This window comes from Acomys russatus, chromosome 2, assembly GCF_903995435.1.
Source record: "Acomys russatus chromosome 2, mAcoRus1.1, whole genome shotgun sequence".
NCBI lineage: Eukaryota > Metazoa > Chordata > Mammalia > Rodentia > Muridae > Acomys > Acomys russatus.
Window position 1 is genome coordinate 14,440,022 of NC_067138.1, and position 13,556 is coordinate 14,453,577.

At 37.1% G+C, this 13,556-nt stretch overlaps 1 protein-coding gene across 1 annotated transcript in view; it reads right to left on the reverse strand.

Annotated features, from left to right (window-relative positions):
• Nucleotides 1–13,556, reverse strand: part of Zfhx4 (zinc finger homeobox 4) — a 177,957-nt gene that overhangs the window by 17,295 nt on the left and 147,106 nt on the right. The window contains exons 6-9 of the mRNA XM_051158525.1: nucleotides 7,511–7,627; nucleotides 1,505–1,638; nucleotides 1,100–1,300; nucleotides 327–444 (exon numbers count right to left, since the gene is read on the reverse strand). Of these exons, the coding sequence (XP_051014482.1) occupies nucleotides 327–444; nucleotides 1,100–1,300; nucleotides 1,505–1,638; nucleotides 7,511–7,627 (570 nt within the window). The remainder of the gene's footprint in view (nucleotides 1–326; nucleotides 445–1,099; nucleotides 1,301–1,504; nucleotides 1,639–7,510; nucleotides 7,628–13,556) is intronic.

The window sequence follows — 13,556 nt, forward strand, 5'->3', positions numbered from 1 at the left end:
GCACCGTGATAAATGGTTCAATCCTATCAGGTCTAAACACATGTACATATGAGAAATTTAGATGGACTCAGCAGGATCTCATGTGTGTGTGTGTGTGTGTGTGTGTTCATGAACAATACTATAGGATAAATATTAAAGAAGTGGAGAGAACACAGGAGGAGTTGGAGGAGGAGAGCCTTGGGAATGGTGTAAATAGAGTATTCATTGTAAAGCCTAAAGATGTGTATATAACTAAAAATGTCTTTGGTAGTGGTGTTTTGGGGACATTGTCCCAAAGGCAAGCTCTGAAAGTTTTCTCCATGCAGTATTATCATAGGTGAGCATACCTGAATATTTCCCAGAACCCTCTGCTGCCATGGCCACAGGTGGGTTCCGCTCTGATTTCTCAGGGGCAGCTGCTGGCAGTAGCATACTGTTTGGCATCATTACATCAGGGACAGGCACCTTTGAACACCAAAGGGATTTCTGTTAAATGTGTTATGGAAATCACTGAGCAATAGACTGGAATATATATATATATATATATATATATATATATATATATATGCACAAATATACATATGCAAATACATATATATATATATTTGTGCATGTGTGTGCGCACCTGTGTGTATACATACAAACATATATATACACATACATACATATGTGTATGTATACTGGAATATATATGTGTATACTGGAAAAATATATATTCCACCTATATTTTTCTAACCCAAACAGGGACATCTATTGCTTCAATGTTACTATAGTTCTATATTATTCTTTTAATGCTATGATGCTATGACTTAAAGGTTTTTGAAGAACTGTATTTTTATAATGATAATCATGAAACTTTTAAGCTGAAAGTACCCACAGGAGTCATTTCACTGTTACAAAAAGAACCACAAAATATGTCTTTAATTAAACCATGCTAAGTATCACATTTTTTCCAAGCAAGACCACAAATGGGTCTACACTGTAATTTCTATGGCATAGACAAAAAAGGAACTCAAAATGACTCAGAAGAAATAAATGTCTATGAACCCATAATGACACTTGTATATTGATAACTTAACAGAGGTCCCATCAGTTTTGCATCAGACTTTGGTATCCTTACTGTCATAAGCAGCTTCTCCACACAGTCTGGAGACACACTGTGCAAATGGGTCAGATGCAGCTGCAGGTGCATTTTGTTGCTGAGGACATCCTGGCAGAGGGGACAGCAGATGACAGGCTGCACAGAGTGCTGTGACAGGACATGCATCTGGATCCGACTTTGGTCCCTACTATTGTAGTTACAATAAGGACACTGATAGAACTGGAAAAGATTGAATAAACATGAGCATCATTAGCTGATATAACTGAAACATCAGGTTGTGAATGATAACATCAAGACCCAATACTTCAGCCATTGCTATGGCTGTGTACGTTTCAGCAGTGTATAAACTTGGGGATTCTCACATGACAGGGAACATAGAAATAAAATAAACAAATAAACAAAAAGGGAAAACCATATACTTACCTGTTCGGGACAAAATTTATTGTCCTCTGTAGGTTTCGGCCTTTTGGTTCCTGCATCCTCTTCTTTGGCCAGCAGCAGTGGCTGTGTGCCCGCTGCCACACCAACTTTCAGCTCTTTCTCTGGGGTGATCACTCCTAATTCCCAAAAAGAATAGAACAACTCAATTTATGAACGCCATGCTACCATCCAGGAAATAAAACAACGGTGACAATAAATCCACTGGCTTTATCAAAGCAAAACCAAGACAAGGACTTTTAAATGATGCTAATCTCAAAACACAAACAGCACTCTCCTTCCTGTCCCCTCAGTGGACTTTGCACATCTATTTTAAAGCACACTCCTGTCTTCTGTTTAGATAACCCTAGATGGCCTTGAACGGTTCATCAATAACATGTGTTCTCTGGTGTCTCTGTATGCCTTTATCACATTAAAGCAAATCCACTCCCATTTACAAATACCAACTTAGAAAATCACTGCTTCCTCTCCCGTACAACCATTTAGTTCTTTTCCAAATTCTTAAGAACTGAGATTCTAAACTCTCAAGAAGAGCCCATGAGTTATAATTCAGAAATTAAAATACTATGTTTAGATCATAGAGGACTAAGGGTTTCTAATTATTTTAAAGTTAAATATCCAATTCATTTCTGCTATTAGTAACTTGAGAAGGTAACGCAGGGGTTTTAGCAGGTGGCTATGTACACAGCAATACAACAGGGGTCTCAAGGAGATAAATGTATTATGGCGTTAATACAAATATTTGGTGTTAATGATGATTAAAGATTTGCCTAGTTGAGCAGTAGAATGTGTAGTAACCTCACAGAGATCAAAGGGGAGGGGGAGCACAATTCTAATTTTCCAATCTAACAGAAAATTCTTCCCAGCATCAATTTGCCTGGTGATCTCCTCTGCGAAGCTGGATATTACAGTGACATTGGGTAGTCATGTCACATACATCTCACGACAAACACAAAACCTCATTTACCAGCCATTCCAATCTCATCATAGCACGGCATCAGCTGACCTTTTTTCTGCTGTTTATTATGAGTATTTCTAATTTTAACTTTCAATTTTCACCATCTTCCAGTCAATTTGCAACTAAATTATTTCCAGGGTGAGGACACTATCACTGGACAACTGGGTGCAAATACATCTTGAGATGCAGTGGAGCTAAACCATTGATTGCTATCAGACCCCGCATAGATACACAGTCCAGGGCAATCTGCCTGTATGCTGTACATGAAGATTTGTCTTAATTTTTTTTCAATGCACATACAGTTCCTATAAATGAACAAATTGTACTTTATTATAAAAGAATCCAGGTTCCATTTTAAAATGAGCTCAGGGATGTTATAGAAACAACTGAAAATAAAAAAGTAAAAGATATAGAACAAAAAAATATCTCATCCTATGTCTACCTTAGGTAGAGATAGATGTGTTAGACTATATAAATGAGTTTGGAAATTTAAAATTCAGGAAGAAAATTAAATGGATGAGAGGAATTTTTAAGAGATCAAAATTAAAATAAGATATAGTCGACAAGACAATCATGGTTTCATTCCTTTGTTGTTTCCGGCGAATGTGGCATATTCTCTGCTTCTCACCTGTTATGTTGCTGCTAATTCATTAATTTTATTTGAAGTGATATAATTGTATCTACTATATTCTCTTAGAGAAGTTTCAATTTGGTTCTATTTATTTGAAAATTAGTAATATTTGTGTATGAAGGAATTTAAATTTGATAGAGACTTAAAACTCTCATTGTATTGATTAAAAATTTCCAAGTATTTGATGTCCAGTGATATTCCCCAAACTGGAGTGTATTCTCGTAATGATGAAATCAAATTTTATTTTTATTTCTCAAACCAAATGCAGCATAAACTCTGTGCTGTTGGTATTAAAGTGCTAAATCCTTTAAGAAAAATAATGTAATATATAATATTTGCCAATAGAGTTAGCTATTTAAAAATGTCAGACCAAACTGTACAAAATGATTGTCATTTAAATTAACAAGTGTCTAGCAGTTGTCTTTGCCTGATTGACTTTTCTTTAAATGTTTCTCTTAATGAGTAACAATTTTTCCTAAAGAGAGTAATACCATGTCATATTCCCTCCTATTCTCTAATGGACAAGATCAAATCCATGACATTCACATACAAGTTGGAAAATAATGCCCACAATCTGTTTGCAAGCCTCTTGAGACATCAGAAGTAAAAGTAAATTTTACTTCTGAAAGTAACTTTCGGAAACTTCTAACTCCATGAACTCAATTCCATGAACACATATAAGGGCTACTTGGAAGGGGAGAAAACAGTATGGTTTGAAGGTATTAACCATGTTACTAAGCCTATCGCTAGTGTAAATGTTTGGCTTAATTAGTTTGTACGTGTAAGTGACACATAGTTTTCATTTTTATACTCATTGATATTCATTAGCTAAATGATACTTGATAATAAGAGAAGGCAAGAGTTTTAAGAGTCAATAAAAAGGAAAACAGATCCTTGAGTATGAGGCAGGTCTTCCAAGTGACCTAAGTAGGCGATATAAGCAACATTTTATACATCCTTCTATATTTATATTTATTTCAAGTTCAATACCAAAGCACACCTGGTACATTATAGGAAATCAAATCGGAGGGGCTTTTCTTGAATTGTGTCACGCTAGGGAAAAAAGTCATTTATTAAATAAGGTCAGTTAATTTTAGGAAAGCTTTTGATTAAGTTTTGTGATTACTCATTGCTTATATTTGCAACTTCATTTTAAATAACACCCGTTTGTTATCCTGAAGCAGAAGAAATGTTGAAATGAGATCATAATTTATTTTGTAACATTAAGGACACCACAATATTCTCAAAGAACAATGCCATTTTAATGAATTTTAGCTAAAAAATGAATTCTAATTACAAATAAGCACTGCCAAATATATGAGCCAATGATTATCTGTCAGTTACAGGATTATTTAACTTGCAAGAGATTGCTAATATAAAAATGACATAATTCATTTCAATTCAGATGCCGCCTACTTAATTTTCAATCCCTAAAATACAGAAGGCTGTAAAATGGTTTATATTCATAACAAGTCAGGAGAATCCAATAACACACATGTTACAGTGAACCTTGAAAAACAATAAATCAAAATACTGAGTTATTACTTACAAATCTCTGTATTTGATAAAGTTTGAATACGTTAAAAGTCAGATATAACAGATGTTGTTCAACCCAAGTAGTTCTGAAGTATAATTACCAATACAGTATTCTTTCTACTGAGACTAGAATCGAAGGGTAATTTTAATTGCAATAATGAAGGTTAATTTCCATCTTTCTTCATGTTTACTCCCTTATTAAAAAGTGGTTCCCTTAGCCATGGCAGAGACATATTACATTTTCAATGCAAATGTATTAATCTGGATAAACTCTATATTAATTCTCGTACTGCACTGAGCTATAATTTGGATTATAATTAATCTAAAGTGGCACTAGATTTAAATGACAATATAAATGAGGCATTAGGAAGCTTTTCTATTATGAATGAATATTCAACAAATATAGCATGCATATTGCCAAGTCTCACTTTGAAAGCTCTAGTTCTTCAGATTAATGTTAGCAGCAGAACACAGCAGCTTACCAACACACTGCTCCAGACATGTGCTAATTCCTTCCTGCCTAAAAAAGTTCGAGGTTAAAGTGGGGTCAATCTGTTTTCCCATCTAACCTATTAACATAGCAATTACTCTGTAAGTTTGCTCTTATTCTTTTGACAATTATAGCTAATATAAGAACAAAAGAATATAAATAAGTGGTTATCTAATAATTAGATACACTTTTGCAAAGAAAAACAAGCGTGGAATAAATTTGCAAGCTGGTAAGGTTCAATTCAGAAGGCCCAGAACTTTCTTTAAAGATCCTATTAGTTTTAAGTAGCAAGAAGCGTCTTAAAGGCTGCGAAGGTTTCAGAGGTAAATATTTGCTTCCCAACATTTGCCTTCGTTGGCTCTTGGTTAGAGCTCGTTTTGAACTTTCTGTTTATGTACCCTGGAGTGAATTTTTGTTACAGGGATATCATTTATTTTAAATAACTGCCAGTATGCAATGATCTGTATTTCTATATACCCCAACCTTGTGTATATGGTACAATTAGAAACTCAAAGAAGAGCGATAACTCTTAGGGCCATTAGGGAACAAGTGGGAAAGCCCATGACTTATGCAGAGCAGTAAACTGCTCTGTGAAGTCCCAGCATCTGCAGTGTGCTGCTCACCAGTAAGATGGGACCCATTTTCAAAAACACCTCCCACAATCCACCACTGGCAAGGACCTAGGCAATAGATGTTTAATATGAAGCTTCGTGCCCTACATCCACGAGCACCCAGTGACCCCTGCTGTGATAGCTTTCTGTTTCTATGTTCCTCTGATTAACACAGGGAAAAGGCATTGCCGTCTGTTTTTTGTACAAGGGCATCAAACACCACATAAAGCGAATTCTATCATCCACAAACTGGCTAGCCACTCGCCTTGGAGAGGTGCGTCATGGAGGGCATAAACTGTCTACCTATCTGTCTTCAGCCTTTTTAAAAATGAGATTTCTGGGGAGGCTATCCTTGACATTAGGTGCTTCAAATTCTATGCCATCTGCCTTAGAAACCAGCCTACTCCTATGCCTCTATGCCATTTTTTCCCCCAGAGGTTCAGTTTTAGGCTCGATAACAACCATACATTCCCTTTGCTTAAATCAAATTAGAATCATAGACTCAACTCTATATCCTAGAAGCAAATAACAATGATGTTTTTCTCACTGGATTCCTGCAAGAAATTTAGCATCAAATACTTTGGGGGAGGAAGGAGGAACCATTAACACATATTTTGAGGGGAATATACAATTTAGGCATGTAAAGACTGAGATACGCATATGATATAATTCAGATTTTAATACACTCATGTGCAAAAATGATAAATTTTGTGTAATCCAAGACCCTTCTACAGGGCTCTTTATATTGCGGCTGTCACTGTAGTTCCAAGGGAAAGATAGATGACTACCTGAGAGTAACAGGCTTGAGCCCGTTTCAGCACTTCTTCTGCTTCAATGAGTCCAACATAATAAAACTAGGTATAGCGTGCAGCAAGAGTGGCCAATGTAATATTCATTGCGACCACAGATTTCCATCTCATACATACAAAGCATGGATGAAGCCATATATTTGCCAAATCAAACACAGAAAAAGCCGTAGGTATTCACACCAGATGCTGGCCTAGGGTTTGTTTGTGCACAAGTAAATGTCATGACACGAAGGTTTGTTTTCAAAGACAGTAGCTTTCATTACTTGGATTTGTCTATTCCAGATCAAAATTACCCAGCACCTAATCCCTTTTCAATGATATTTCCTTCTTCTTAGGCTGAATCATCTGTAAACTTTCCCACTAGATTTTGTTTGAAATGCCTCAAATAGATGCCCTTAAAAAGGGCAAATTCCTGACTGTAGGGAGAGAAGGAGAGAGAGAGAGAGAGAGAGAGAGAGAGAGAGAGAGAGAGAGAGAGAGAGAGGGAGGCAGAGAGAGAAGGAGTAGCATTTATTTTTAGGGCTACATGGTGTGGGAGGGTGCATATGATTGAATGATAAAATTCAAGTGATATCTAATCCAGAGCTTATGAAAAATTAATATGCCATCAGAGGAATCACAAGTATAGCTAAGATTAATGAAAGGCGCTTAAAAATTACAAGCACACAAACTGATTTGATTAAAAAATAATCTCACTAGTCATCCTGTAATATTCTTCAACTTATCCACATCTATTCTGTCAGATGGTTATGATTAAAAATAGGTCAATGGGAGGCTACTGATGGAGATCACATGCAAGATGCACACACAGTGACTAGTGGTGGGAATGCTCAGACAGTTTAACATGAATACAAGCATTTAATGAGCTTCATGGGGGACACAATGAAGGGAAGGTTGCCTTTGGGAAATGGTTGGGTATAGAAAAATAAAAAAAAGGAAAGAGTCTAGCATCTTACCAGAATCTTTATTAGAGTTTTTGCCTTCGCTATTGTCTCTCTCGTGTGTCTCTTTCTCATCATCCTCAGTCACTGTGGTAGGCTTCAGAGTTCCTCCCGCCTCTTCGCTTTGTTCTTCTGCTAAGAAAGCAGATCAGTGAGCACAGTGTACACTAATATAAACTGGGTGACCTTTTTATCACTCCGTTTATCTCTGAATTTTATCTATAAATTGTCGACACATCTCCCTACTTTAAAAAAATGTACACATTGAGGCAGAAGTCTACATTAGAACAAACTGAGACCAGCTTAGAACACAATTTTATATTTACCCTCTGAGAGTATTTACATGGTATTAAGAGGAACAAACTCATTTTTACTATAGTTTGATCTGAAAAAGATTGGGGGATCAGGGGTGGAAGGCAACTGTCATTTGAACAGCAGAACTTTTCAGCAACATGTATCCAACCCCATGGACCTGGAGCCAGGGCCTGAGAGCAAGCCAGACACAGGAGAAATTCTCAGTGAGATAAAGTGGGAACAGCGCTATAATTGTAGGATGGATGCTCTTCCTGCATGGAGACTTCAGATCTTGGATAGATTCCTTAAGATATCCTTAGGTAAGACAGCCAAACTTCAGCTCCACTGGGCATTTGTTTGTAAAGGAAAGCTACCCAAGGCTTTGACATCACGAGGTACTTGTAAGACAACTGCACCACGCCACACCTCATTCATGGGATCACACCAGCTAGATTACATGAAAATCCTCGCAGTAACTCAAACCTACTTAATTATTCTGTAAATCTCAGCTATGCCACTGCTGGTGGATTAATCTGTTTACGCAGTTAGCCTCTGTGCTGGGGCTGTGCGGCACTAATCCGTGAAAGGCCCACTGTTCTCTTTCATCCTGCGATCATTTGTCTCTCAGTGTGCTGATGTCACATTTTAATGAATTTTTAGCAATCTGAGTAATGCCAGATAACCAGGCTCCCAGCTCCCCACAGCATGGCATGCTGTTTTCATTGCAGCACAAAAATAAAAGCCATATTCCCCAGTTCAGGTAGGAATTACATAAATTAGGAGAAGGTGAAATGGGATTTGAAGCACCAGGCTGAACAATTTCATAAAATCTTTAATGACCATATAAATTAACCCTGGAAAGGCAAAAGGTCATCAGAACACATTTGCATACACTTTCCTATTTGCTTTTGATAAGCAGAGCTTTTATGCAGAGAACATGATACAATTAACCCTTCAATAACCATACAAAATGCTGCTACGGACATTTCAAGTGTCAAGCATTCACTGAAAATTACACACTGAATAAAATTTTCATTGCAAATGCTATAGTGATTGAAAGGAGAAATCGTGGTCCTCTCCACACCCCATGTTTTATTAATAACATTCTGGCAGCAGAATGAAATATCCACTGTCATATGTAGCAGCTGAGCACAGGAAAAAAAAAATCTATTTAGTGGTTCAGTTTTCAGCCATGCTCTGCAACTGTGTAAGCAAAAAGGAAAAATAGGACATCTAATACATTCAAAATAAGGGTTGGGTTCAGTTGAGAGTCTTCCAAGATAGGGTAATATGAATGCATTTATTCCAGGTTTACACTTTGCACACAACAGAGTGGAGAGCCTTGGTACGATAATCTAAGCATCTGGGAAGGTGCCCCTTTGGGCAGAGATGCATGGAAATTTCACTTTAAGAAGACACTCTCGGTGTTGTGTAGTGCTGTATTGCCTGCACCTATTGATGATTATCAGTGACCATACAGACGCCTCCCTATCGGCTTCTCTTTACACCAGCAGGCTAGGCTGTGGGTGCGCTGGCTGAGGGGGCTTCAAGAACTGGAAAGCTGTGATCATGACCAGATTAGGCTGTGTCCCTGCCAAGTCCACATGCACACGTGACACGATATCCAGAGCCATCCTCCTGACAATTACTTTTCAACTCATCCTGAGGAAGGATGCAAGATCTCTTTGAGTAGATTTACTAGACTCTCCCCCCGCCCCTGGCCCCAGGGCTAGAAAATGAAGTGTCAGAGTGCTACTGAGCTGCCTTATCTCCAGGGGACACAACATTGTAAGGGCTATCACTACTCCCATTAATAAAACATTGTGTGTCAGGAAAAGAAGAAAAAAATATGAAGGCACTAAAAGGCAGGCTACAGTATAATCTGGGTCTCATCAGACAGATTTTTTGCAAGGTCCTCTTCTTCATTTTCTGGTATGCGTTTCAAGTGTGAGAGAAATTCCCAGACATGTTCTTCTGTATACATCAGTGTGGTGTCTGACCTCCACCTGACCCCGGCAACAGTTTGAGAAATCTGAATGTGAACAAAGACTCTGTGTCCGCGGCAGGGAAAGATTGTGGGATAGACGCTCCCCATCAACTTAATGGCAAACAGCAGTTCTGAGGCCATAACTTTGCCTGGCTTCTCCAAGCCACAACTCTGAGTGGCGGATTCGCCTGCCATGGCCCCTGCGTCTGTGAGGTTTCCCCCTCCCCCCCTTTCCAGTTCTTCCTTTGAAGTAGGCAGGCAATTAGCTCTAATGCTCAAGCAATTCAGACTCGTTTTTGTGGTTTTGAAGGCGAAAGCTGTTTATTACAGGTAGGCTCTTTGGAGCCATAAGAACTTTGCAAATTTTTAATCATGCAAAAAAATAATCACAAGGTAATTTCTCCACACCATAAAATTCCATATAAGCCAGAATAAAAGGTCACTTTCAGTCTCAAAGAGAGTGTTCGAAGTAAATTTGACATTCATTATATAAATAGGCTTTTGAGTCAAAAGTAATGTGAAGAAACCACTTTCTCTAGCAAACCTGTAGGCTAGGATTTTGGGTGAGGAGGAATGGATACATTCTAATTTAGATACCATGTTTCCTCAGTCATAAAATATAAAATGCCTTTTAGAAAAATTAGACACAACATGTTAGTGTCTTAGGAGAGCACCATACCACTGAGGAGAACAAATGCTTTATATATAAATTTCTACAACAAACAAACTAAAGCAGTTTAGCTTCTTACTGCACCACATGCAGCAGTGATAAAGAACATTTTAGTGTTCCCCAGGACCAACCACTGTTTTTACAGCATACGTACTTTCAATTTCCTTTAATACCCAAGAATATGGAAAAGAAAATATTTATTTCCATGTTAAACCTTGTGGTACGAACATGCTTTAACATAAAATATGAGTCAGTTTTATCTAGAGCTGCCCAGTTATCCGGAAGATGAAGCGGTGTTTTCACTTTTAAATGTTTCAGGAGACTAGAAAGAGAATGAGGTGCCAAAGTCTGTTATTATAGAAGTGTGCCAGAAGCATGGTATGTTTATCTTTTCTCAGAATTTTAAACATATCTGGAGTGGCGATCACAGGCTGTCTCACACCCACACATCAAATACATTTAAAAGGTTTTGGGTGATTAGCTTAGAATGTTTTCTTATGAATTACAAAAAATGGAAAACCACTATGAATGGATCCCACAATTTATTTATTTATTTTTCACCCTACAGTTCACAATGTACATTTTCTAAGCATACATGCCAGTCAGTGCACTTGCACTTGCTTTTATTGCACTTGGCATGGGCATAGCCTGTTTTTAATGCTTAAAAAGAAGAGTCACACAGTTCATTTATTTCAAAGTATGTGTGTGTGTGTTTGAGTGTATGCATATCTCCCACAACAGTTGAGCTAGCGTTGCATCTTCAATGTTAATTGGCATGAAATAATTGTAAATATTCACAGGCTATGGTGTGGTACTTAGATATATGAACAATAGGAGAGTTTATGCATGTAAAATGATAAAATCAGGTTAATTAGAGTTTCTGTCTCCGTAAGTATTTAGAATTCTGTGTGTGTTGGGAGGTCTTGTGTTAGTTTCCCCTAAAATATAATCAAATGGTATAAACTAAGGTCATGCTGCTGTGCTGGAGAAGGTTACAGCTTACTCTTCCTGTCTTACTGACTTGAGGAGTCCATTGTCTAACTTTTCCTTCTGATTAGTGATCGCTGCTCTACTGACTTGTACAGGATAAACCAATTTAGCTTCCATATGAATGAGAACACATTGCGTACTTTTACGAACTTGTGAAAAACAGCAGAGGACCGATAGTAACTCACACATCTTCAGCTTTATATGGTGAACATCTCCACTTCAGACACATACTTGTGAGAATTCACTCCTCTGGTTCTCTACGGCTTCCTTGTCCAGTCTCTTCTCATTCAACTCTCCTCTCTGTCTGATGTACCTGCATCTAGCTAATCAATATCCACCTCCTGTGGCCTTCATCACATACAGTGAAAAATTTCAGTCTTTCATACATAGCAAAGGCACCTTCCCTACACTTTGTCCTGACCTATGTCCCAGACTCATTGCCTTTTAAATAATCTTTAATAAACTGCTTGCAAAGTGTCTTTTCAGAGTTCCGGGTATGAGAATAACCTGGAAGATGTTTTAAACACATTGGTTAGCCCAACTGTAAGGTTCCTAATTTAAGCAAGTCCAGCCTTGAGTGATGCCTGGCAATTGTAAGTTCAGCTCATGTAATGTCCTGGCCCAGGCTACATCCAACAAAATTGTTTGTGATGGCTGCTGCCACCCTTTATGTCCCCTTGCGTATCCTTATCTGATCAAGTACATTTTTTTTTCCTTTGGATAACTCCCCCTTTTCATTTGTTTACAGCTTAGAAAATATCAGTTTTGACTTGCAGGAAAATCAATTAACAATAACCATTTCATAGGCTTTCTTGTGCTGATGTATAAAAGTCAACTAAAGGCGATCCTTACACAAACTATGTATTTTAAAATGAGTGTTCTATTATCACTAGTAGAATTTATTGTTTTCTTCTCCAATACTTGTTTCCAGAGATCATATCTCAAGTTAATGTTTCTGGGGAAATTTGTGGCTTTCTATTTGTTGATGTTAAATAGCACTAAATAAATATATGTCAAAATTGTATATTTATTATCTATTTACTCTAACAGGTAAATATTTTATGAAAGTAGAGATTTAAATATATAAAACATATACTTGTATCTTATATATTATATATCTTACATATATAACATATACTTATAGCTGTATAAATATTTAAGGAAACATATATGCTTAAAGCACTTATACTAGAATGTGGAATATGACAGACAACAAGGCATGCATAACAGAAACTGAATAAACTTAGGAAAGAAAATTGAGGAAAGAAAAAGAGAAGTTCAGATGTTACCTAGTTCTTCTATTTTTCCTCAATAGAACTTAAAATGGATGCTTGGTTTAGTAAAGTGTTCTCAATTTCTATTATTTTCTTTTGCCTAAATCACATTTATTACATAATTTTCTTTTTTATAAGTACAAAAAAAAAAGAAAAGAAAAGAAAAGAAAAAGAAAAAGAAAAAGAAAAAGAAAAAGAAGAAGCTTGGCTCCTATTCACAGCAATGACTCGTCTCACAGTCTTTCATGAAAACACAACTCATCTCTTGTTCATCCGGGGTTAATTTTTTTCACTTGAAAATACAGCTCCCATGGACTTTGCTGTGGGGGCCTATAGTGTACCTCTCTGAAAGTTCCCCTTCCTTCCTCTCTGTTAAAGTCTCCACTGTTGTACAACATCTAAATACTGCAATGCCTTTCGCCATCATCTCTAAATATATTGTCTCCTTAGACAGACTTCTTAAGACTCATGACATTAAATTATCACACTTTACAAAGATGTCTAAAATATGCATTGGACTTAGTGTCTCAGATCAGGACTCATCACCTCAGCTTAGCACACTTTATTGCACTTTCCCCCCATCATCACCAATTCAGTTCACTGCGAGAACATCCACCACAGACAATACTGTTTTCTCATGCATTCGTCCAAATCCTATCCATCAGTAAACTCTATTTCTAGTTATATTTAGTGAGTGAATACTAAATGCTAAATAAAGTTGGTCTCATTTACTGTTTGACCTTTTGCATTTTGCCATTTCTCTTAAGCTAACACATCTTTACTATGACTCAGCTGATTAGATTATGTCTATTTTGGGTACCTGTTATGCTCTGTCTTCCTTGCTCA